This window comes from Furipterus horrens, unplaced genomic scaffold (genome assembly GCF_987537825.1).
Source record: "Furipterus horrens unplaced genomic scaffold, mFurHor1.1.pri manual_scaffold_1, whole genome shotgun sequence".
Lineage (NCBI taxonomy): Eukaryota > Metazoa > Chordata > Mammalia > Chiroptera > Furipteridae > Furipterus > Furipterus horrens.
In genome coordinates this window covers 212,060,297-212,084,447 of record NW_028327171.1, presented here as the reverse complement: position 1 = coordinate 212,084,447, position 24,151 = coordinate 212,060,297, and the positions used below count along the sequence as shown (strand labels likewise).

Below are 24,151 nucleotides of genomic sequence, written 5' to 3'. Positions count from 1 at the left end.
ATGCCGCCGCGCCGCGCCCGGGCGCCCGGGGCGCAGCTGCTGCCCGCGCCGGCCCTGCTGCTCCTGCTGCTCGGCGCGGGGCCGCGCGGCGCCTGCCTGGCCAGCCCGGTGTCCGCCGCGCCGCTGCCCGCTCCGGGGCCGTGCGCCTCGCAGCCCTGCCGGAACGGGGGCGTATGCACCCCGCGCCCCGCGCCTGGCCCTCAGTCCCCGGCTCCCGCCGGCGAGCCCAGCTATAGCTGCACCTGCCCCGCCGGGGTCTCCGGCCCGGATTGCCAGGTGAGTGGACGTGGCGGGCGCGGGGCGGGGCGGGGCACCGGCCCGGGACCCGCAGCCTCTCTCCTCGCTGACCGCGAGTGCTGCCACGCGCGGGCTCCAGCGTGCGGGACACTAGCTTCTCCTGCGTGGGGAAGGAGATGGATCCGGCCTCTCGGTCTGCTGACCTTGCCGGTGCCACTTCCCTGCCCACCCTGGTTCTCCGGCCGTGCCAGCCTGTGCTCTCGGGCGCGCCGCTCCGGGCCTGGCAGCCACCCGAGCCCCGGTACCCCTGATACGACCATTGGTCACCGCGTGGCGCGCGCCTCCCAGCCCGGGCAGAGCCGCTCTCCACTCGAACGTGGCCTCGGAGCCGGCGGTGGCCGCTCAGAGGACCCAGCTCCGAGCGTCCCCTGCCCAGTGTGCAATGTCCCGGGGCCCCTGCTCCCTGCCCCGCTGGACACCGTGTGTGCCGAGGATGCGGGGTTTGGGAGGCAGGAGGTGGCTATTCCCTCGATTCTTCTTTTTGTTAGTAGGAAGTTATCAACCTGAATTTATCTTTCTTTTTACTGTCATGCTCTTCTTTGTTCACCGGTTCTAAGCTTTAATTTCCTCAAAGGGGATGATGATGGTGATGGTGATAATGATAATGATAATGCGCGTGTGTGTGATACGATGTCCGAAGTAGGTCGGGGGCATGATTGATGACTCTTTGGGGAAATGCCTGTTGGAGCCATTCTAACATTAGGACAAAATATTGCTTACTAATTTTCCGGGTTGATTGGTGATTTATAATAATCTTCCTGAAGAAATAAGTGGCCTAAATGCTTCTCTCAAATGTTGTTGTATTTTCATGTCTGAATTTCATCCTTGAAAGAGACAGATGATTCCGAGCACGGCAGGGGTAGACAGGAGGCAGGGTAGCGTACATAGCAGCTCCCCTGAGTGGGAATATCATCACTGTACTCTGAGGTTTGTTCTTGGGACTCTAAAAATAGATCTAAGGCATCTTCCAGAAAGGCAAAGACCTCTTTAGTGCTTCCTGGAGATGGCTAACAGAGAAGCATAAGGATTTTTTTTTCCCTGAGTAGTAGTGGTTTGATAGACAATGCAGTTCATTCAGAAAAGAGTCGCAAACCAGTACACAAACAATACAGAACCAGCTAGTTTAAAAGATGGGGTTTCTTGGGTCACTCCCATTCCGGGGCCATCTCAGCTGCGAGGACGCTGCCCGCCTGAGCATATGCAGAACTGGGCGGTCTGAGTTTCGAGTTGAAGAGAGAGCTGAAGTAACTGTAATTCTAACAGGAAAGCTGAGCAAATTTGGAACCTGATCCGGCTCGATTTCTCAGAAGAACTTAACGGAGATGATTCAGAGCCTTATAACCCATGAAAATTTGATTCCTGCTAATTTAAATTTAATCTTTCCTGATTTTGCAGTAATGCTCAAGACTTAGGTTTTCTATGGGGGGTGGGATAAAGGGGTGATCTCAGTGAAGATATTGAAGAGAAAAAAAAACCCTCCCCATACTCAATTATAGATAAGAGAAATGGATGCTCGCCATTGCTGAGCGTGTGGTTGCTGAAACAGAACCTAATGCTCATGGAATAAACCGGAAATGGAATTTTACCTGTATGTGAAGAGGAGCCTTTAAACTGTCTCCCTCCCTCAGCTACAAGGACAAGCATGAGCAACAGCGACGTGAGAACCAAACTCCAAAATCTGCCTTCCTTTCTTTTTCTCCTGTCTGTCCCTCCCGCCCTCCCTCCCTTGTCTCCTCTGTGGAAGAAGCCAAGTCAATCATGGCCCACTCATTGGGGTTATAATGGATCACAGCTGTCTCCAGCTTGTCTGCGGTCAGCTGACTGGTGTTGGGCAAACCAGTGGGCCAGGCAATGCTTCTTGTAGCACCTGGTGACGGAAACTCACAGGACCCTGGAACTGGGGTGAAGGGATGATGTGTGGGTTTGAAGTCGAAGGGCCGAAGTTGAACCTGCTGTGACAAGTGACCTAAACGGACTGAGTCCTGTTTCCTCATCTTCAAAGAGCCTGATTCTGTTTTTTTTTTTTTTTTTTTTTTTTTTTGATGTTTGACTGCTGGCAGCTTTTCAGCCTCAGCCGTCCCTCTGCCCCTTCTGCCCTCCCCAGGTCTAGGCAAGCTGACACAAAGCCTGGGGCTCTTTCCTTTGAAGCTGGTGAGAGGTTCATGCCATGTAAGCCCCAGGCCGTGCTGTACCGTCCCCTCCCTGCGTCTGCAGTGCACCCCCAAGACAGTCTCCTTCCCGGCTCTCTCGAGCCAATGTGGACCTGTCTGGGCACTGCCCACTGTCCCCCGAGAGCCTCGTTATGTGCGCAAGAAACCTTTTCATGCCCAGTTGGTGTGTGTGGCGCTTTCATTCTTGATGTCCAAACCAGAATTTAAGTGGGTGACTGTCCTGTCTTTGTGGGGTGTCCACAACAGGGTTTGGAGGAGGATTACTTTAATTGTGGTAAATCCCCGAGTACCTCAAGTACCTCCGCAAATGTCACCTCTTCTCTTTTTTCTTTTTAAACTTTTGCACACATTCCATATGTATAGAAAGAACAAGTACCATCCTGTCCTTGTGCCAAATGTAGACACTGGAGTTTGTTTTGATGAGTGGTGACTTTGAGACCCCACGATTTGATACAGCCCTAAAAATCATACACTTACAACATATCTTTTCTATTCCTCTAACACATTTAAACATGGTCAGTCATGAGGGTTCAGTGGATTCCATATGGAAATCTAAGCTCTGCAGAGACCTGATGATGATGATGATGGTGATGATGATGATGTTGGCTGCTAACTTTTCTCAAGCACTTGCCATGTGCCATCACTGTTTCAGGGTCTTTAGAGATGTCACTTACGCATTCTCTCAGTGTCCCGTGAGCTGTGTGCTGTAACCACCCCACTTTATAGATGAAGTGCAGAAAAGTTGAATGGCTCAAGGTCACCCTGCTAGTAAGGGGTAGAGCTGGGATTTGAACCAGGTAACTGGCTCGATGGAGAGCTGTAGAGTGGGCTGAGATGAAAGTCCATCCCTGGCCCCGTCATTTTTAGCTTCGTGACCTTAAGTCAGAGCTATCACCTCTTTGTGTCTTGTCAGGAAAAAGGGCACGGAGGGATTCCTGTGTCTGACTTTGCCTGAAAACACTGAGCCTGCGTGGCTGTTCTTGGTTAGGGTAAAATGCCTCAAAAACGACAGAGACACAGTGAATTCTCCCTGATGCCACATACCAAGCAGGACCTTCACCTCGGACTTAGAATCCTGGGTCCTAGTTGCATGATGACATGCAAATGGGCGGTAAATAAAAGAATCTTAAGTATATCTGACGGGTTTGAGGAAACTTCAACTTCTTAAAAATCAAGGTGGCTCTTGCCTTTCTGGCTCATTTGGGGAAGCAGGCAGATGCCAGAGGTGCCCGCTGCTGGACCAATTTTTCTTCTCCAGTGAGTGGTACAGGAATGCCTTGCTTCTATTGGGCCATGCGTCCAACAAAGGTAGGGATGACTTAAGTTTGTGTAATTTGCTTGTAAAGCATTTTTATTTTAATGAAATAATTCTTTGCTAGATACTCAAAGCCATCAGAAGCCTGATTTTTTAAAGTTTTTATTTCATGTTCTGCAGGAATCTTATATTTGGGATGTTAATGAGAATGTGTCAATTTCTGCACTCGGAGAAAAAAAGGGGCTTTTTAGTCAAGTTAATTTTACTCTCTAAGCTCATTCTGTAATCCTCTCTTCTGATGAAACATGCTGACTTAGAACAACCATTCTGCTCCAGATGAATCCATTTTTGATTGAACTTTGCTAACAAACAACAACAAAGAATTCCAGTTCTTTGCATTGTCAGTCTTTACTGGGCTCTTTACACACACACACACACACACACACACACACACTCACATTGTCGTATGTCCAACACACCCATTATTAGCTGAGTTGTCGAGAGCAGTGCTTCTTGCTCTGGCCTTTCTATAAACTCTGTGACCCTGGGAGAGCCATGGAACACCCTTGAACCTCACCGTTCATATCTCTAAAATGGGCCGATACTGCTTGTTTTTTTTTCCTTATAGGAAAGATGCAGTTCACCAATGGGGACATAGTCCATTTTTTCCAATCAGTGGAATGAAGTGTGGGAGAGAGAATTTTAAAGCGTGTTGGGAAAAAGTGAAACGCTGCGCACATACAAGGGATATGAAGAAGAGGATAAGTTTCCTCTATGAAACGTGATGGCACCACCCTCATGTTGTTCTGCAGTGAACAGGGTCAGCTTTTACTCCCTCCTGGGCTGAGTTAGGCTGCAACATATGCTGAGAAAATGAAAAATTTTGATAAATGTGCAGTTCTTTTAATTGTGACATAAACAAGACATCTCTCAGGAAATGTTCAGTGACTTCAAGTTTTCCTTTGACGTGAATGAAGAAAGCTGGCCAAACTCCTTGCAACAATTTCAGTGAAAGAAAGGAGCCATTGTTCTCCGCGAGGTTACTAAAGTGAAGGGATTTTCTTATTTTGTTTATCGGGCGCCTTCGTAGGTCACGTCACATTCCTCAGCTTGGCCACCTGACAATGATGCGTTTCTGTCTTTAGCTTCTCGGCTTCAGCTTCTCGTGCGGCGTGGTGCCAGGCACAAATGGTGGGTTTGGGCCCTCGTGTCCCAGGCATCACACAGGAAGGAAAACCTGCCTGAAGCTGAAGGGTTTTGGGGTCAGAAAGCAGAATGCTTCAGTTATAGCTTTAGATCTTCTTACCGGTCAGGGGCAGCTGAGGTCAGAGCTCCTTAACCCAGCGGCAGGGACTGCAGAATCTTGCCCCCCAAACAGAAAACCCAGCAGTGCAGCCAGGTTTGGTGGATCAGTTGTGTTATTTCCCCCCCATTCCTCCGGCCCCCTGCACTGGTGCCTAGCCCTGCAGCTGCTTATTAGAATCACCCGGGAGCTTTCACAAACGTGGGGGCCTGGGTGCGAATTGAGAGGTTTAAAATTCCCACGCAGTTATTCCAAGCTTCTCAAGCGTTCTTAACTCGACCAGTTGCTCAGCTGTAAGTGGGATGGTTGGAAGGATTAAAGGGAGTAGCTAGTAAAGTCTCTGGCCCAGAGTTGGCCCCCTGCGCACGCACAAACTGCCATTTTTCTAAGGGGGATACATCTGTCCACTGTATGGCTAAGGACACTCCCCTGGGGCCCGGCAGCCTGTCGGGGCCCCGGGGCGGTGGCCTTGAGTGCAGTGTGTGTATCACTGTGCTACACGTGCCTCCTCCAAATGCTCCCTGGTCCACACTTGCAGGCTGAGGGCCGGAGGGAGCCGTAGAGGAAAGAGGGGTGGCAGCCCCAGTTCTGGCAGTGTTAGTGCCTAGGGACGCTGCAGGTGTGTGTAACCTTAAGGCCTTCTTTCTTCAGCAGAGAGCAAAGGCTCAGGGCTTTTTGAAAAAGAGTGAGGGTTAGAGCAATGAAATGGACATATTTAGAAGAAAGGAGCCGGAAAAGAGACCGGTGTCTGCTGCCTTCTGCTGCCCGCGCCTCGGGGCCAGCGTGGCCTGGAGGGTCACAGCACTCACTCACTCCCCTGCTGCTGTCTGGTCCCTGAAGGGAGCCTTTGTCGCTCCTTTTGGGTTTCAGAGGCAGACTGAAGCTCCCCTGCCAAAGGCGTTCTGTGGGGGAAGCCATCCCAACTGCGATCCAATCCCTGGATTCCTGGGGACTCAGAGCCGCAGTCTGCAGTAACCCGGCCCAGTGGGAGGACAGTAAGGACAACGGCTACTTCCCCACAGTGTTCTGGTCAGAGTTCTGCAATGTGTTACGTGGAGCAAAACCCCATCCTTAATTTTTAAACAAGATAGAATGTATGAGAACAGGAAAATGGCGAAATATATCCTCATTCTGTTAGAGAGGAATGATGTTGTATGGGAACCATAAAAAGAAAACCAAACTCTCCAACTTCAGACTTGCTTTCCCTATTGTTCCTTAGACGAAGGATTAAAAAAAAAAAATTAAGGTGTAATTTATATACAGTAAAATTTACTCTTAAAAGCATCCAGTTCTATGAGTTTGTCCGGCAGTAACTATGGCCACAATTAAGGTACGAAACAGCTCCTCACCTCCATCTATTTCCTTAGGCGCCTTTTGGAGTAAACTATTTCCACAGCCCCAGCGCCTGGCTACTACTGGTCTCATTTCTGCCGTTATAGTTTTGGCTTTTCCAGAACACCATATAAATAAAGTCACACAACATGGGTGCTTCTTCCAATTAGCATGACACTTTTGAGATTGATCTATATGTTTGCGTGTATCAATAGTTTCTTTTCATTGCCGAGTAGTATTCCATTGTATGGACATACCGCTATTTTGTGTATCCTTTCTCCAATTAAGGCCATTTGGGTTTCCGGTTTTTGGTGGTTATGAATAAAGCCGCCATAAATATTCCCAAACAGGTCTTTAAGGGGACATATGTTTTAATTTTCTTGAGTAAATCCCTAGCAGGGGGATTGCTGGGGCATGTGGCAAGTACACGTGAAGCTTTACAAGAAACTGCTAAATTATTTTCCAGAATGGTGACACCGTTTTGCATTCCCATCAGTGATACGTGAGAGTTCTAATGGCTTTCCTCCTTGTCATTTCTTTGGTACTGTATGGGGATTTAGATTTCAGCTATTCTGATAGGTGTGTAGTGGTGTCACATTGTGGTGTTAATATGCATTTTTATAACAATGCTGAACATTTTTAATGTGCTGTTTACCCTTCAGCCCTCTTCTTTGATAAGGTGTTTGTTCAAATGAGTTGCGAGGGTTCTTTTTATATTTTGAATACGAATTCTTTATTTGATATGTGACCTGCATATATTTTCTCCTTGTCTTAGGTTTGTCTTTCCATATTCTTAACTGTTTTTTGAAGAAAAGATTTTTAATATTTAATATTTATAATATCTTTAATATTTATTAGAAAATTCTTCTAATTTATCTTTTTTTATGGTTTGTGCTTTGTTGTGTCCTAAGAAATAGTTGCCTAACCCAATGTCACACACAAAAATTTTTTTAAGTATGTATTATTGATTATATTGTTACAGTAGTTCCACTTTTTTCCTCTTTGCTCCTCTCTTTCCAGTTCCCCCCTTCCCTCCAGCAATCCCACCCACCTTAGTTCATGTCCATGGGTCGTACATATAAGTTCTTTGGTTTCACCCTTTCCTATATTTTTCTTAACTTCCCCCTGTTTGTACCAACCAATTATGCTTCTTAGTCCCTGCACCATTTCCCCACTTCTCCCCCTCCCCCATTCCAGCTGATAACCCTCCAAATGATCCCCATACCTATGATTCTGTTCCTGTTCTGGTTGCCTTAGTTGGATTTTGTTTTTATTGTTTAGATTCAGTTGTTGATAGTTGTGAGTTTGTTGTCATTTTAATGTTCATAGTGTTGATCTTTTCTCAATTAAGTTCCTTTGACATTTCAGGTAATAATGGCTTGGTGATGATGAACTCCTTTAGCTTCACCTTGTCTGGGAAGCACTTTATCATCCCTTCCATTCCAAATGATAGCTTTGCTGGATAGAGTAATCTTGGTTGTAAAATTTCTTTCCTTTATTTCTTCTAGAATTGTATTATTTTAGTTGTTATGTTGAGGTCCCTGACCCATTTTGAGATAATCGTATGTGGAGCGATGTATGGGTGACCGTTATTCCTTTTTGGCATATGGATAACAATTGTTCCAGAAACATTTGTTGACATGACTGCTGATTTCCACTAAGTTATCTTGGTAACTTTGTTGAAAATCATTTGCCCGCACACAGGTGGACCTATTTCTAGACTCCCTCTTGTCCATTGATATTGTATAGCTATCCTTTTGCCAGTTCCACACTATCTTGATTGTAGTTTTAGTGAGTCTTGAAATCAGATTGTGTGAGTCCTTTACAAATTTGTTCTCCCTGCCTCCCCACTGCCTGGTTGTTCGGCCATTCTAATCCTTTGGAACTTGTTAAGAGGAGCATAGAAGGGAGGTGGGAAAATGCAGTTCTCCCAAGCACATGGTGAGATGGCAGGGATTCCAGACATCAGCATAGCATTTCACACCTAGATAGAAACCAGGATCCTTAACCTGGAATCTGCAGACGGGTTTAAGAGTATGTTCATGTCCTTAATGCCAGTGGTTTAATATATATGTCCTCCTGGAGAATGGCTCACAAGTTTCATGAGATTCTTAAAGAAGTTTTCTGCCAATAGTAGAACCACTGGGATAGAGGAAGAGGAAGCTGGTTGAATACATGGTGGACTCTGGGCATGGACCATGGCACGTACCGAGAGCCAGCCTGGGAGCACGAAGTGTCCCTGAGAGAGGGGTGCCAGAAAAGAATACAGGACTGTCAGTTAGTTTTGAATTTCAGATAAACAATGAACTTTTCCCCCCTCTTTGGCCCAAATATTGCACATTGTTTTTCTGAAGTTCAAATTTAATTGGGAGTTCTGTTTTTTTTTTTAATTAATCTTTATTATTATTTTTTTTCCATTACTATTTTTAAAAAATTCGCTAAATCTGGCAACCTGACACCAAAGGCCTAACTAATTCCTACTCCAATTCTCAGTTTTGTTCTGAAGGTTTCATGAATGGCACTTTAAATTCTTTTTTTTTTTTTTCTGCACTTTAAATTCTTGGCATATAATTACATAAGACAAATTTTATTAACTGCATTTAAAATATTCATTTCCTTAATAGTTTCACACCTTTATGGGCCCTTTTAAGGGCAAATGTCATATTGTGTTAGGACATTAAACACCAGTGAAAATATGACGGAAGCGGTCCGTTGATGACCTTGCCTTGCCCTCTGTCTGCCTTATCTGCTCATCTCATGCCTCTGCGAGTAATCGTTCACATTTCGGTGTGTAGGTTTACATTTTCCTCTCTGTACATATGAACATATACAAAACACATGTAAATACTCATATATCCATGCACCTGTTTCATGTAAAAATTAGATCATTCTATGCACACTGTTCCGCTTTTTTCTTAAGCTACTTAAACATGTTACCATGTCTTAAAACAGAAAACAAACCCTTCTTTTTGATGGCTGAAAACACAGTATTCCATTGTGTATTTATGTGTTTATTTTCCATTATAAATAACAGTGCAATAACCACATATATAACATATGATGACATATTTGTGGGTATATATGTATGTCAAAAGTTACACACATTAACATTCTAATAAATTTTGCTTAATTAGCATTCCAAAAGGCTGGACATATTTGCATCCTTACTAACAGCATAAGAGCATGCCTCTTCACCCACATTTTTGTCCACACTGGTATTCCAGGGTTGAATTTATTTTCGTGTGTTCATCAGTGGCTAAAACATAGTATCTGATTGGTTTTCTTCGCATTTTTGAAATTATGAGAGAGGAAGAATATTTCTTTTGAATTGCCTGTTCTTACTTTTGCCTAGTTTTCTTTTGGGTTACTCATTTTTAAAAACTGATTTGCAGTAGCCCTTTGTCCTTTGTATTATAAATATTTTTTTTCCTGATTTACCTTTTTTCTTTGGATTCTACTTATGCTGATTGTTTTGCCCTTTAAAAGCTTATAGTTTTGCATTCTTATTTAGTCAAACTCATCAGTGGGGTGGTTGATATATTTTAATTAAAACTCTAATGTTTGATACCGATGCTATACAGTATGGAATTTTAAGAATTACCTGATTAGAGCCAGGAGTTTGCTTTTGAAGAATTATGCTTTGGCCAGGATTTGTAGTGATAAGACTGATCTTATTTTCTCTTTTGAATGTACAATTAAATAGAGCCCCAGTGGTTGCCTATTTTAAGAAGGGTTGGCATAGATTTTCTAAATCATATTTAAATGCTTGTAATTTATCTTGACTTCTTCTGAGGTTGGAATATTATAACCATATTAGTAAGAGTCTTCATTTATTTTTGTAAAAGACCGACTCAACACATTTTTTCCCTTTAATAACTGGCATGGGTTCTTTAGTATTTTGTTAAAATCACCAAGTTAATTTTAATGGCATTATTGGATAATAGAGCATTTCTTAAAAGTTCTTGATGGTTAATGGTCTGATTTCAAACAGCGTTCCTCATCTGGGCTTGGGCAGAAAAAGTCTCATCTTAATATTCAGCAAAATGCAAATTTCCCTTATGCTTTTATCTCCAGATTGTATTTTTAGCTCTTTTCCCCTTGGGAACAACCTCATTTCTCCTGACCAGAGATTTTTGTGGTTCTCTGTCTTCGGTTTCACGCTTAAAAATTGGCCAATGTTTTTTTTGTGTGTGTGTTTGGTTGTGCAAAAGGGAATTCTTTTATTTCTGTAGAAAAGCCTCATCATGAGAGAAATAATGAGAGAGACAGAGAAATAGGAACTAATAACATTTCTATGAGGCCCAAAAAATAAGCTCTTAGCTGGAGAGAAGCAAATTTAATGTTATTAGTTTTTTCTTTTACAAAGACAAGGTGGGGGGTGTGGTCATGGGTGGAGGGGTTGGAGCTATACTGACCAGAAGGGAAGTCATTACTATTTTTCTTTAAGGAGAGAAATTGTGATGATTATGTTCAGCCTTAACAGTATTCGAAATGATGTTCAGAATGATGCTGGCACCTTGTTAAAAATCCAGTTGGATTTTATATGAGCTTTCCCTTGCCTCCCTTACCGTCCGTGGACACTATGCGTGTTTTGTGCTCATATACTTAAAGAGGATTTCTTTCAGGCAGGCCTGAGAGACTCCAGATCATTGGAATGCAGGGATAGGTGGTAAGCAGAAGTTCACGTTGAGCTCTTGATCTGAAGACTCAGTTTTTTGAGCTTTTCTGGGCTGGAAAATATCCACCGTCTCCAGTACTGCCAGTTCCCTGAAGGTGCTTGATTTTTTGTTTGTGTGTGTTGGGGGGTCTGTGCATTAGAGACCATACTGATCCTACAAAACACCCAGCTCCCACTGCTTTCTAAACAACACTGCCCAAATCCCAATCCCTGAGGACATTAAGTAGGTCCAGTTGTAGGAACCAAGGAGCCTGGTGGTGGTTGCTAAGCAACAGGTGATCTCCAGGCCCCAACCCTACTTTGGCTCATCATCCAATACAAGGGTCACACCCCCCAGTCCACTAGAATGTCTCATTTGTATTGGGCTCATTAAAAACTAGCAAGAGATGTGCTCTGCATAGACCCACATGAGGTAGTTTCTTAATAAACAAGTCAGCTCAGATCGTATTGCACCCCCCATTGATTACTGGGGAGTCTCCATTTCTCCTGGTGATGTATTGAATGTCCCTATTGGATGCCAGGGCCTGAGAGAAGGGGATTGCACAGGGTGTCTGAAGGTCACCCAGCCAGATGCCAGAGGCCTTTCTCAAGCTCCCTGCCACCACTTATGATCTGGACAGCCTTGCATACTTTATAGAAGATGAAAATGAAGAACAGAAAGCTTAAGTAACTTGACCAAAGTCACACAGTAAGTGGGAGATGAGCTATAAACCAAAGAAATCTGTGCAGCTCACCACAACGCTGTAGTTTTTCTGGTTTGCTTTGGCGCTAGCCAGGATCACCACTACTCAGCTCCCAGGCATCTTGTGAGATTTGGCAGAAGGGGAATCCTTTCAGACGGACCAGGTAGGCTGCAGTTCTTCATGGATCTGCCCTGGGACTCCCACTACAGCACTAATCTTTAATTTGCTTCATACTTTGGTACAAGGAATTAGTTCAAAAGTAAAGGGTTTCAGCAAGTGGCGGGGGAAATACCGGATGTCCACATGCAAAAAAACGAACCCCTTCTTCTTAACTGAGCATGCTGGCGACCTTACCAATGAGAGGTGCTGCCGTCCCTTACCCTGAGATGTCCTTTTCCCTGATCAGGATGCTTCCCTCCTTTCTTGATGTGCTGTCCGCGTGGTAGCCAATAGCTTTCCCATGAGTCCTCACCGGTCCCCGTTCCAGGAGCCACTTGCGGGGTACCTGTCCCGCAGATCCCCGACGCGGATGAAATGACGGACTCAGAGGCGCTATGTCTGAGGAGAGAGGAGGGGAGTATCTCTCCGAGGATATCACTGTTGAAACTTCTTTAGGTCCAAGTTTTTATTAGGTTGGCTACATGCAGAAATGCATGACTCGAGGAGGCAGCCCCCCTCCTAACTATCATTAGCAAGGACAGAGAGAAATATGAATCACCATGTAGTAATAAGTGGTTTTGACTTTCAAGGCCAGAGTACGTTGCAAAAGTTTAGACTACACTCCCGGAGTTAGACGTTCCGTTGATATAGATCAGGAGCTATAAAAAGCAGGGCAGGCAGAGCAGGCTGTACTAGTGTCAAAGAGTACATGGTCTGCTTATCTTTCTTCTAACGCCCTTCAGAGTGTGGGAGCGACAGTGTAGCAAGTGGAGCATGCTAACCTGCCATCTGTAAGACTCATGGGCGCAAATAATCATCCTAGCTTACACAGCGGCCACAGTTTCCAATGCTACACAGACCGGTCTCCCATACCTTACCTCACACCATACAGAAAAATGAACTCAAAATGAACCAAAGACATAAAGGTAAGAGCTAAAATGACAAAATTCTAGAAGAAAACATAGGGGAAAAACTTCATGATATTTGATTTGGCTGTGATTTTTGGATATGACATGAAAAGCATAGGCAACCCCAAAAATGAATTGGCCTTCATCAAAATTAAAAACTTTTGTATCAAAGCACAGTATCAACAGGGTGAAAAGGCAACCCTTGGAATGGGAGAAATATTTGCAAGTTATATGACAGTATATCAGATACGAGGTTGATATCCACAATATATAAAGAGTTCATAAAACTCAATGACACAAAAATAACCTAATTCAAGAATGAGCAAAGGACTTGCGTAGATGTTTCTCTAAAGAAGATACATGAATGGACACTAGCATATGAAAAAATGCTCAACATCCCACGAGGGAAATGCAAATCAACAGTCACAGTGAGATGCCACCCCCGCCTCTTCAGAGAGCTTTAAAGAATGTTTGCCCAGGTTTTGGTTGTTCTCAGCAGGATTGTTCGTCCAACTGAGTGGAAACAAAAGTTTAAAATTGAAGTTAAAAAACAAGCCCTGAAACTTCAGTGACCCCAAATCTAGTGTAACACATTGATTCTTATCCACCGAGCATCGCTAAGAGGAAACTTGGCCACATCATGAGGTTTAACACCTGTGATAAACATGACGGTCGGACATACAAGTCATTCTAAGTTGTGCAGACAGGCACACACACAAACATGCATGCACGGGAAGAGCCCATCCCATGGCTTATTCTTCCATAGCACTCGTCCCCTTCTCCCTGCGGTGTGACTGAGACTTTCATTGGGGCCCATGTTTACAGGCTGTCTCCTTTTTGCTGGAGCTTAAACTCCGCAAGGGCAGGAATCTTTGTCTTTTCACAGTATGACCCAGGCCCTCAGAACAGTGCGTGTCCAAAGCTCATAGTATTCATGTCTGTTGAGGGAATGAATGGAAGGACAGAGCTGGCAGGGAAATTGGCCACTCGGATCAGCAATAAAAGTTTTATTAAACGCCGGTTCCAGCCAGGCCTTGGCACTAGGGAAACTGAGTTGAATTAGGTGTGTTCTCCTCACCCTGTTGTTTTTAGGTCGATGGGAAAATAGGCTCCGGGAAGATGCACAGCTTGTCCAAAGCTACTCAGATTATAGACGAGCAAAGGTCCTGTTTGTCATTCCTGAGGACTCTGGAGTAGACCTCTCTCTGCAAGACATACTTTGCTTTATGGGAAGAGGGCAAAAAACAGCCCCTCTCCTTCCATTACTGCTTCTCAACCCTGGCAACATATTCGGTGAGCTCCTTGTGAGCTTTAAAAATGCAGATGCCTGGGTGCTACTCCAGACCCGTTGCAGCAGAACCCCTGGGGCTGATGTCTGAGCAACAAGTTAACGTGGCGCACCCCCTCCCACCCGCTGGAGGGCCTAGGTTACTCGCGTAGGTCACGGCACGTCTTTGTGTCATTCCCTTCCCTTGACTGAGAAATAAGACCCCCCTCCCGCTTCTGGGACATTAACTTTCCCCTGCTTCCTTGGTTGGGAGCTTGGTTGGGTTTCTTCCAGTCATGCTGGTCTGTTACCTGAGCGGAGTGGCAGGGTAACGGGGAGGAATGACCAAATGGAAATTGGTGATTCTGTTCCCGTCCTGCCCTCATATTTGCCCAGTCCCCCCGCTCACTGCACTCAGGGGTTTGAATCTCGGGTCTGTGGCCTGGGACTCGTTACTTAACAACTCAGAGCCTCACTTCCTCTCTCTCTAAACTACACCTGTGGTACTAGAGTGCATCTCTTGTGGTCGCTGTATAAGCCCCAGCCAGGCAGGTGCGGTCCGAACACAGGGGCGGCCCTGACCCGTCGTTGGCCGTCTCCTTTCTGTCCCCCAGCAGCTTCTGTATCTGTAGGAAAGACTTTGCCCCATTTAAAGGAGATACATTCCCCTGTGCATCTTGCTTTAAACCCGGTAGGAAATGGACTCAAATATTTGTAGACTCATCTGATAGATTTCCGACAGGGCGTCCAAGGGTACATTTTTCTTGGTTCTTTAAGTCTGGGCCCCTCTAAAAGCAACAGGTAAAGCAGTTTATGTTTACTCACTGTCCCCCGCAGAGGTTACTGGAATAGATAAACGAGGATGACTTATTTTTGTCTCTGTCACCTTTGTGTTGAATTTCAATGAGAATCATTGCAGTGGGAGGTCAGTTGTCTTCATACTAAATCCTGCTTGTATGATACGTTGGTCACTCTTCTCACTGATGAGCGTGGTTCTCGCCTCTAATTGGCGAATTAAGATACGTCATAAGACCAATATTAGAGCGTAAACGAAGCCTTTTGCTAGGGCCAACGTGACTCGTAACGATCTCTCTCCAGACTCAAGATTGGATCCACTGCTTTATTGTGTTCCAGACTTTAGTTTTTGTTGCTAGAGAGAAAGCAAGATATTTCTTATTTGCCTGAACCAGACCAGTTGGGTTTTGATTGGTAATTCCCTCTTTGCCTTATTTCCTACAGAACTTGACAGATGATTAATACACATGACACGTTCTTGTCTTGCATATGTTTCTTTGGGGAAATTACTGGGGTTGGTTGACCGCCTGTGTAACTGCTTAGCTGGTATCTGAGAGTGGAAAAGAGACTTTAACGTGGGGTCCCTCGTTTGGAAGACACACTTGTAAACAGCCCGAGACAACAATGAGCCGCTGAAGGGAAATGATTGCAGCCTTCAAAAATAATTACTCCCATCCCACGTGCCGAAGCGCGTTGCCTTTAGGAATCCTGCATCCGCACAGAAGAACAGACTTTCCCGTCTTGGTACCAGGCTGGCAGCTGGAAGGGGTCCTGGATGGGGGATTCAGAGGACAGACTGTCATGAGCTCGCAGCAGAACCTCGGGAAAATCACCTAACCTTTTTGGGACTCAGTTAACCTCATCTCAGCGACGGAAGGCTTGCTTCCAGGCTCGCCGAGGTCCCTTTGAAACTGCAATCACGTCGATGGTAGGAGCTCTTAAATTTGTTCTGTGGAGTGACAGCGCCTTTGGTGTTCCTTCCCCCTCCACTCCCCGCGCTAAAGGGAGTGTGCCTGTTCGTGTCTGTGCTTTTAGAACTCAGGAGGTGGCAAGGGACTTCCACACTAGCGGGCAGTGGCATTTCCTCTTCATCTGATTTGAGTTCGGTGGGTCTGGCGTCTTTTTCTGGCCCCCCACTCGGCCCGGTCACCTCTGCTGTGCTTTCTAGTGTGCTGACCTGAAGACTGTCATCTTGATGCTTTTCCATCAGTCCACTTTAAGGCCGAGGTAAATGTTAAGTGTTTTAGACGTTGCGTATATTTAGATGGGAAAAATATCTCCAAACATTTTACTGTTAGAAAGTCACGGCTCTGCCAAAGTCGCGTGCTCAGTGGCTTTGGTAGAAGCGAAGCAGGGATCAGCTGACTCTCTACAAGGTGGGAAAAGACACGTTTGGCCCAGGGCCCAGGAGGGAAGGGACGAGGCAGGGAGGATGCGCCGTGGGACTGTAGGTACCACAGGCTGACAGTGTTTATGCTAAACCGAGATTCTGGAATCTATTCTGAGTGTGTGTGCTCAGGAGACGCATGCTTTCTACTGTTTCCCAGGAGCCAGTCTTGGAGACTAAACTCTCTCATGTGCGATCAGAGGTCACAGCCCTAGAAATATATTTCATTAAGGATTCCTCTTGCTGCCCAGAAGGCCAAGGTCCTAAGGAGAACCAAGTCTACCATCTCGTGGCACCTGCCACAAACGACAGACACGGAATCCCAGGAACTCAAAGCTGGTTCCCGCAGGACACGTCCGGCCGCTGCAACAGCCCACGCTTTGCGGCAACTCAGGTTTCAAGTCGATGCTGGAGAAACTCATCTTTCGCCCCGTGAATTTCCACCATTAAACAGGAGGAGAGCGGCCTGCGCAACGCTGCCGAGGCTACAAAAATTCCCGTTTGCGCGCATGCCTCGGGCCCATCTGAGGATGGCTGCAGAGGCACCCGGGGCGGGTCGGATTAAGGGCCCGTGCAGACACCCGTGACTGGCGGGCAGTTTGGCTTTCAAGGGGACGCTCCGTGACTGTGCTCGGACGGACAGGACCGCACTTTTCCAGGCAGGTCCACTTGGCGTGTCCTGACATTGCAGGCACCCCTAACACCCAGAGCGTGCTATTTTGGCGAAGGTGTTGAGGAGAAGTATCATTGAAGCGGGTTCGATGGGAGAGCGGAGGGTCCCCGCCAGTGTGCGTGCTGATGGGCGGGCACCGTGGCGGAGCGCTGGCGCAGGTTTTACATCACAGCTCACACTTGCCAAGCTCTTGCTGGTCAGTGCGACGTACCAGCCGCAGCAAGAGGACGGAAAGAACGGTAAGAAATGATGGCAGTTAAGATCACATTGACCGAGACTCCATCTGGAGATCACATGGCCGAAAGCTGTGCCAGATTCACAAATATTGTGTGAAATCGCTCTATTGGCCTGATGACTGAATTTGCCAGCGACTGATACTAAAATATTGTGACAGTAAGATAATTTTAAATTGCATTAAAGATAGACCCCTTAAAGTGAAATGGCCGTGGAAGGTAATGCTGGGTGTGAAAATGGGGTTACCTTTCTGGAAGGCAATTAGCATGGAGCAAGAACAGTAACATTTTTGACTCTTTAATACCCCTTTGAGGAGTTTGTCTGTAGAAAGTAGTTGGAAATTGGAACAAGATTTTATAAACAAAGATACTCACCATAACATTATTTATAATAGTCCAAAGTTAGAAAATACCTAAATATCATGCTGTTAGGAGTGTGTCTAAATAATGGCATAGCTCTATGATAGATTCTTTTAAAAAATCGAGGTATAATTGGCATGTAATGTTATGTTAGTTTCTGATGCACAACACGATGATTTGATATTTGTGTCCACTGTGAAATGGTCAGTACAATAAGTCTCGCTCCGATAGAACTCACAGAGCCGCTGTGAAGGACATTTTAAGACAACTTTGTGCTTATGATGTTAAATGAAAATGAAGAGGATGACTTGAGCCAGTGTTATGATCACAGTTAGGTGGAGGGGCACAGAATACGACTGGAAGAAAATACATTTTATCCCTTGTCAGAGTGGCATTAAACACAGTTGGGCCCCATGGCTTTTAATTATGTAAACATTTTTGTTTACTATGTAATTTATACACATTTCATTGTGATTCAAAGGGAGTTGATGATCAAGCTTACGAAAGACATTCCTCCCTCACACGTTGGTGTGACTCGGATTTCCACGATTGAAGTCGCTTGTTTGGGTTCGGGGAGCAGGGACATCCAGGAAGTCCGTACCTAGACTCTCAGGTGGCCATGTGGCATTAAGCCGTCAACACTCGTTACCCCCCTACCAGGGATTAGCTCTGTAGCTGACTGGGTGCTGAGAGGCGGCCGAGTGGGGTCTGAAGTGTGGGGGGAGGTGGCAGAAGGCTTCTTGGTGGGCGGTTAGAAGGTCCTGGTGGTCCCTGAGCACAGGTGGGGCCGAGGGAGGGTCAGAATGAGGTGTCCCAGCAGAATGTCGCCGGGGTTTGCCTCTGGTGGTTTATTTGAATTTCTACCTGCACCTGGTCACGCTGGCCTCGATCCATGTCTTCCATGGGCCACTCCACCCCAGAGACCACAGCGCTGCAGCGTCCCAGGACGTCACCTCTCTGAGTCCAGAGGGGGCGTGCCAATGCTGATGAAAGCTGACTCAGAACTTGAGGGGAGGGGAGGGATGGGGTGGGAATGGTGGGCAGAGCAGCAACATCCCCACAATAGGTCCTGCGTTTCGTGGGAAGGGAAAATGTGACGTGGGGCATCCTAGCACTTTTGCAATCGTTAGTAATTTTGTAAGGACACGGGTCCCTCTCCCTGCCCAATCCCCCTCTTACCCCAGCTTGCCATGTACAGCCCATCCTGGGAGAGACTCACAACACAAGCATATAAGCTCTTTTCTGCCTCAGGCCCTTTGCACATGAAGTCCCTGCTCTCCCCTCGCACCCCTCCCAGATCTCTCCCCTTGGCTCTGCCGTGCGTCCTTCATATATCCATGAATTATCGGCTCCTGAGACAGTCCTCCTCTGACCACCTCATACTGATCTTAGACCCCTGCTTGCTTCCCAGTTCTTGTCATGACTTATAATTTTGTGTTTGTTTGCTAGTTTCCTCTCTCCGTTCCCTGGAGAGCCCGTGAGGACAGTCACCATGTCCACTAGGAGTTGTTTGTGCTGTGCCTGGTACAGTGCCTGGCACCTGGAGTTGCTCGGTGACCATTTGTTGAATAAAAAAACCGTAAAGGAAAGGACAAAGAGTACATAACCTGACCCCTACATTTATAATCACGGAAATGAGTGGGAAGTGCCCATTGTGGGATGTATGTTTCTTGTTAAATTCTCTGCCCAGCCAGTTTACCCATTCCCCTTTTGGCCATGGTCGTAATGGCAATGAGGGCGACAGCCAGTGTTTATTGGACAGGCACGGCCAGAGGGGGACTGGCCTTTGTAATGTACGTGCATTTTTTAAATTTAATTTTTCTAACAACATTAAGAGCTTTGCTAGAGAAGAAACAACGACATTCAGAAATAGCCACGTGAAATCCTGGTCTCGTGACATTTTTGTTCAGGTTAGTACATTTGTGTCATTCATTTGGTGATCAGCTCTGGCTTCCAATTCAGGGCATGATAGAAATAAAACTTACAACTTAGCCTGTGAAGTATTCATCGGCATCTTTTATTTAGACAGAGTCGTTTTAATCATTTTAAAACTTTTAAATAACTGTCGAATTGCAGTTGGCCTTATTTGGCCAGTGGGCCCTTTATCCTCCATGCTCTTCGGAATTGTGGGTTGCTAAGCAACTGAAGACCAGCGCCCTCTAAACTTGTGTTATTATTATTCGTACAGCCATGGTCCCGGTGGATGGGGAAAAATCAACAAAGATAAAAACGTGCTCCAGAATGATTATCATAATTCAGTGATTATCCAGATTGCATTCTAGAAAATCACATCTATTCCAAACTGTGTGCTCAGTCTCTTTATTTTTACTAGGTCAGGAGAACAGCTTTCATCTAAATGATCTTCACCTGTGGATTCTCATTATAATTCTTCAAAAACTAAATTATTTTAAATTAGTTTCAGTTGGAAAATAGCCCACGCTGCTTTGATTTGTCGTGAACTGTGGGCTGTAAGTAGGTCATCATCGTGAAGACCAGGTTTGATAGGAGGCTTGTTTTCTTTTAAGCGATAGAAAAATTGGGTCGGCAGCAGCACTCCTGGCGTCACACAGGTCCCAGTGCCACTTTGTCCCTCTCTGGGAAACTGGGCAGTTTTTAAAGCTTGCTCAGCCTTCACTGACTGCCACCAAAGTCACAGTTTACAGGAACCTGCGTATTACCAGAGTTCAGCTTCCCAGTCTCTGGGCATCAAATGTTGCCTTCCCTTCCCAGCACACACACATTGCAACAATTAAGAATCCTGCCTACACATTACAAAAATGCCTCTGATTGAGAACCACTGGCCCTGTGTACAAAGGGCGGGGCATAGGCGTGAGACTGGAAAGGGTACTCAGCAGGGTTCTTGGCACAGGATGAGTGCCTACACATGCTTGTATCAGCACCACGACCACAGCCACCACCACCACCATCATCATCATCTTCATCGCCATCATCACATCACCATCATCATCATCATCATCACTGTCATCTCCATCATCATCATCATTACCATCATCATCACCATCATCATCATCATCATTACCATCATCATCACCATTAATCATCATCAAGAATTTAGCTTTTCTGGATTCACCTGATAACCCAATTGTTTTTCTTTCCTATCCCTTTTTTTTTTCTTTAGGAAAATGTGCTTTGATTTCTAAACAACCGATCTAACAAAATTTTAAACACAGCCAATTTGCAAATTGAGGAAAAGAGAGACTTCTTTAGCTCACACTCTTTGCCATTCATAATTTATAGATTTTACAATTTCTTGGTGAATGCTGGGTAACATTTAATGACATGAACTCTAACTAGTGTGGAGGCGGCAAAGTGTTGAGGTTAAGAATATCACTTTGGAATTCCGATTGCAGAATTCCTTACTGTGACATGAGCCTCCGTTTCCTCACCTATAAAACAGGAGAATATGCATCCCAGAGGATGGTGTGACAGGGAGATAAATTATGTGTCAGAACTGCCCACTGACCACCTCACATTCAGTTCATGGATCCATGGTCATCGGTCTGTTTTTTTTCTTCTGTATCTCTTTACCTATAATAAGAGTCAAACTCCATGCTGTAACGTCTTACAGTTGAGATGTTAAATGATTACCTGCCTCACCAAATAAATGTATTTCCCGAGTCTGCCTGGCAATCGTAGCCCATCTTTGCAGTTTTGTAGGTCAGTCTTATGGGAGTCAATAACATTTATAACTATTCCCTTATCCCTCTTGATAAACATGGTCTTGACCTTTCATGGGGGTTGACACTGGTTTTCATTACCTTCTGGTTCCTTCACTCTCTTCTCTATCTTGCTTTGTGGCTTTGCGATGAAGTGACAGGTGTAACTTTCAAAACGCCACTTGCAACTTCTGGTCAAGGTGGCGGCACAGGTAAACACGGCTTGCCTCCTTGCACAACCATATCAAAATTACAACTAAAATATAGAACAACCATCACTCAGAACTATCAGAAATCAAGCTGAATGGAAGTCTGACAACTATGAAATTAAAGAAACCACATCCATCCAGACTGATAGGAGGGGTAAAGACACGGGATGGGATAGTCCCACATCCATGTCTGGTGGATAACAAGACAGGAGGGATGTCTCAGGAGTAAGGAGCCCCAGTCCCACAGCAGGCCCCCCTGCTCAGGGTTCCAGTGCTAGGAGGATAAGTCCTCATAACTTCTAGCTGCAAAAACCAGGGGGGATTGAGTTGATGGAAGAAACTTCTGGAGTCCCAAGCTGTTCCTCTTAAAGAACCCACACACAGACTTGCTCAGACTTATTCCCTCTGAGCTTCAGCACCAGAATAGCAGCTTGAAAGACACCAGTGGCATACAGGGAGGGATTGAAGTGTCTGGCATTAAAGGGAGAGCTGGGGGACAGAAAGGTAGGCAGAGGCCATTGTCCCTTTTCTGAACCCTCCCAGCTGACAGAGCCAAAGAGACTCCATCAACCTGGCTAACACTGTTTGCCCCACCCGGGAGATCTCCTGAGACTCCATCCCATGCAACTTATGGGCCCTGACAGTTTGAGTAGCTGTCTTTACATATGAAAGGCTGGTTTTGACTCATGCTTTACAGCTTACTAAATCCTCTCAAATAAGCAACAGTCAGCCTCAGTGAGCCCCTAGTCCACATACCTCTTGCTAAGTGCCCCCAGGCCCAGCACTGGCAGCAGCCAGCCTAGATTCACAATTTGGCTTTGCCTGGGAATCTCCAAGCCCAGCACAAGTAGCGGCCATCTCAGATTGTGTATAGCTTTATAGCTCAGGTAGGGTGGTCGTGGGCAAAACACAGGTGGGAGCTGACCTTGACCTGCACCCCCTGGGAGACCCCAGATCCTATGCACCCAGTGGACAGCTACAGACCACATTGGAGCACCACCACCTGCCTCCACATAGCTGATCCTCCACGGAGTTTGGAGTTTGGTGGACAGTGGTCACAGCTGATTCTTGCAGCTGACTGGCCTGGGTAATCCCTCCCATTGACCTGCCAACAGCCACCAAGGCTCAACTATAAGAAGATTGTGTACTCAGCCCACATGAAGGGTGCACCTTGAGTAGCCAGCTTGGGTGATAGGGGAGACTGTGCCACTGGACCCTACAGGACACCTACTACATTAGGCCACACTACCAAGACATGGAGTCATAGCAGCTCTTCCTATTATGTGGAAACACACACAGGGAGGCTGCCAAAATGAGGAGACAAAGAATCATGGCCCAAATTAAAGAACAGATCAACTCCAGAAAAAGCACTAAACAAAATGAGATAAGCAATCTATCAGAAGCAGAGTTCAAGACATTGGTTGTAAGGATACTCAAGGAACTTAGGACCTCAACAGCATAAAAAAGATCCAGTCAGAAATGGAGGATACACTAATTACAATAAAGAACAGTTTACAGGGAACCAACAGTAGAGCGGATGAAGCTGAGAATCAGATCAATGATTTGGAACATAAGGAACCAAAAAATAACCAACCAGAACAACGAGAAAAAAGAATCCAAAGACACAAGGACAGTATAAGCAGCCTCTGGGATAACTTCCAGAGGTCCAACATCTGCATCACAGGGGCCTAGCAGGAGAAGAGAAAGAGCAAGAATCTGGAAATCTATTTGAAAAAATAATGAAAGAAAACTTCTTTAATTTGATGAAGGAATTAGACATGCAAGTCCAGGAAGCACAGAGTTTCAAACAAGATGAATGCAAAGAGGCCCACTCCAAGACACATCATAATTGAAATGCCAAAGGTTAAAGATAAAGAGAATCTCAAAAGCAGCAAGAGAAAAGCAGTTAGTTACCCACAGGCAAGTTCCCATAAGACTATCAGCTAATTTCCCAAAAGAAATTTTGCAGGCAAGAAAGGATAGGCCAGAAATATTCAAAGTCATGAAAAGCAGGGACCTATACGCAAGATTGCTCTACCCAGCAAGGCTATCATTTGGAATGGAAGGGCAGATAAAGTGCTTCCCAGACAAGGTAAAGCTAAAGGAGTTCATCATCACCAAACCATTATTATATGAAATGTTAAAGGGACTTATTTAAGAAAAAGATGAAGATCAAAACTATGAACAATAAAATGCCAATAAATACATATCTATCAATAATTAAATGTAAAAAATAGACTAAGTAAACAAGAGGAACAGAGACAGAACCATGGATATGAAGAGCATTTTGATGGCTGCCAGATGGGAGGGGGTGTGGGGGATGGATGAAGAGGTGAGAGGGTTAAGAAGCACAAATAGGTAGTTACAGAATAGAAAATGGAGAAGCCAAAGAACTTATAGTATACTCATGACCCATGGACATGAACGATGGTGTGGGATTGCCTGAGGGAGGGGGGCAAAGGGGAAAAATTGGGACAATTGTAATAGCATAATAAAATATAATTAAAAAATAAAATGCCACTTGCTTAGCTGATTATATCAGTAAGAATAATTAAAAAATAAGATTAGAATCTTCATGAGCATTTTAATAACCTCTGTGTAATATTAGACTACAGTTAGATAAGAAAACTTATCAGACCAATGGAAGTTGCCTTTAGTTATGGTAATTAAAATATGTGGAATTTTATGCCAAAGTACTAAAAGCTGAATAAATTCTAACCAAGTTTTAATTAAAAATTTCTATGTTTAAGGTTTCTTAGGAAAT

The 24,151-nt window shown here is 45.2% G+C and overlaps 1 protein-coding gene across 1 annotated transcript in view; it reads left to right on the top strand.

Moving 5' to 3' along the window:
- The window catches only part of DNER (delta/notch like EGF repeat containing), a 254,998-nt gene continuing 230,847 nt past the window's right edge, over nucleotides 1-24,151 (top strand). The window contains exon 1 of the mRNA XM_090269254.1: nucleotides 1-276. Coding sequence (XP_090125380.1) covers nucleotides 1-276 — 276 coding nt within the window. The remainder of the gene's footprint in view (nucleotides 277-24,151) is intronic.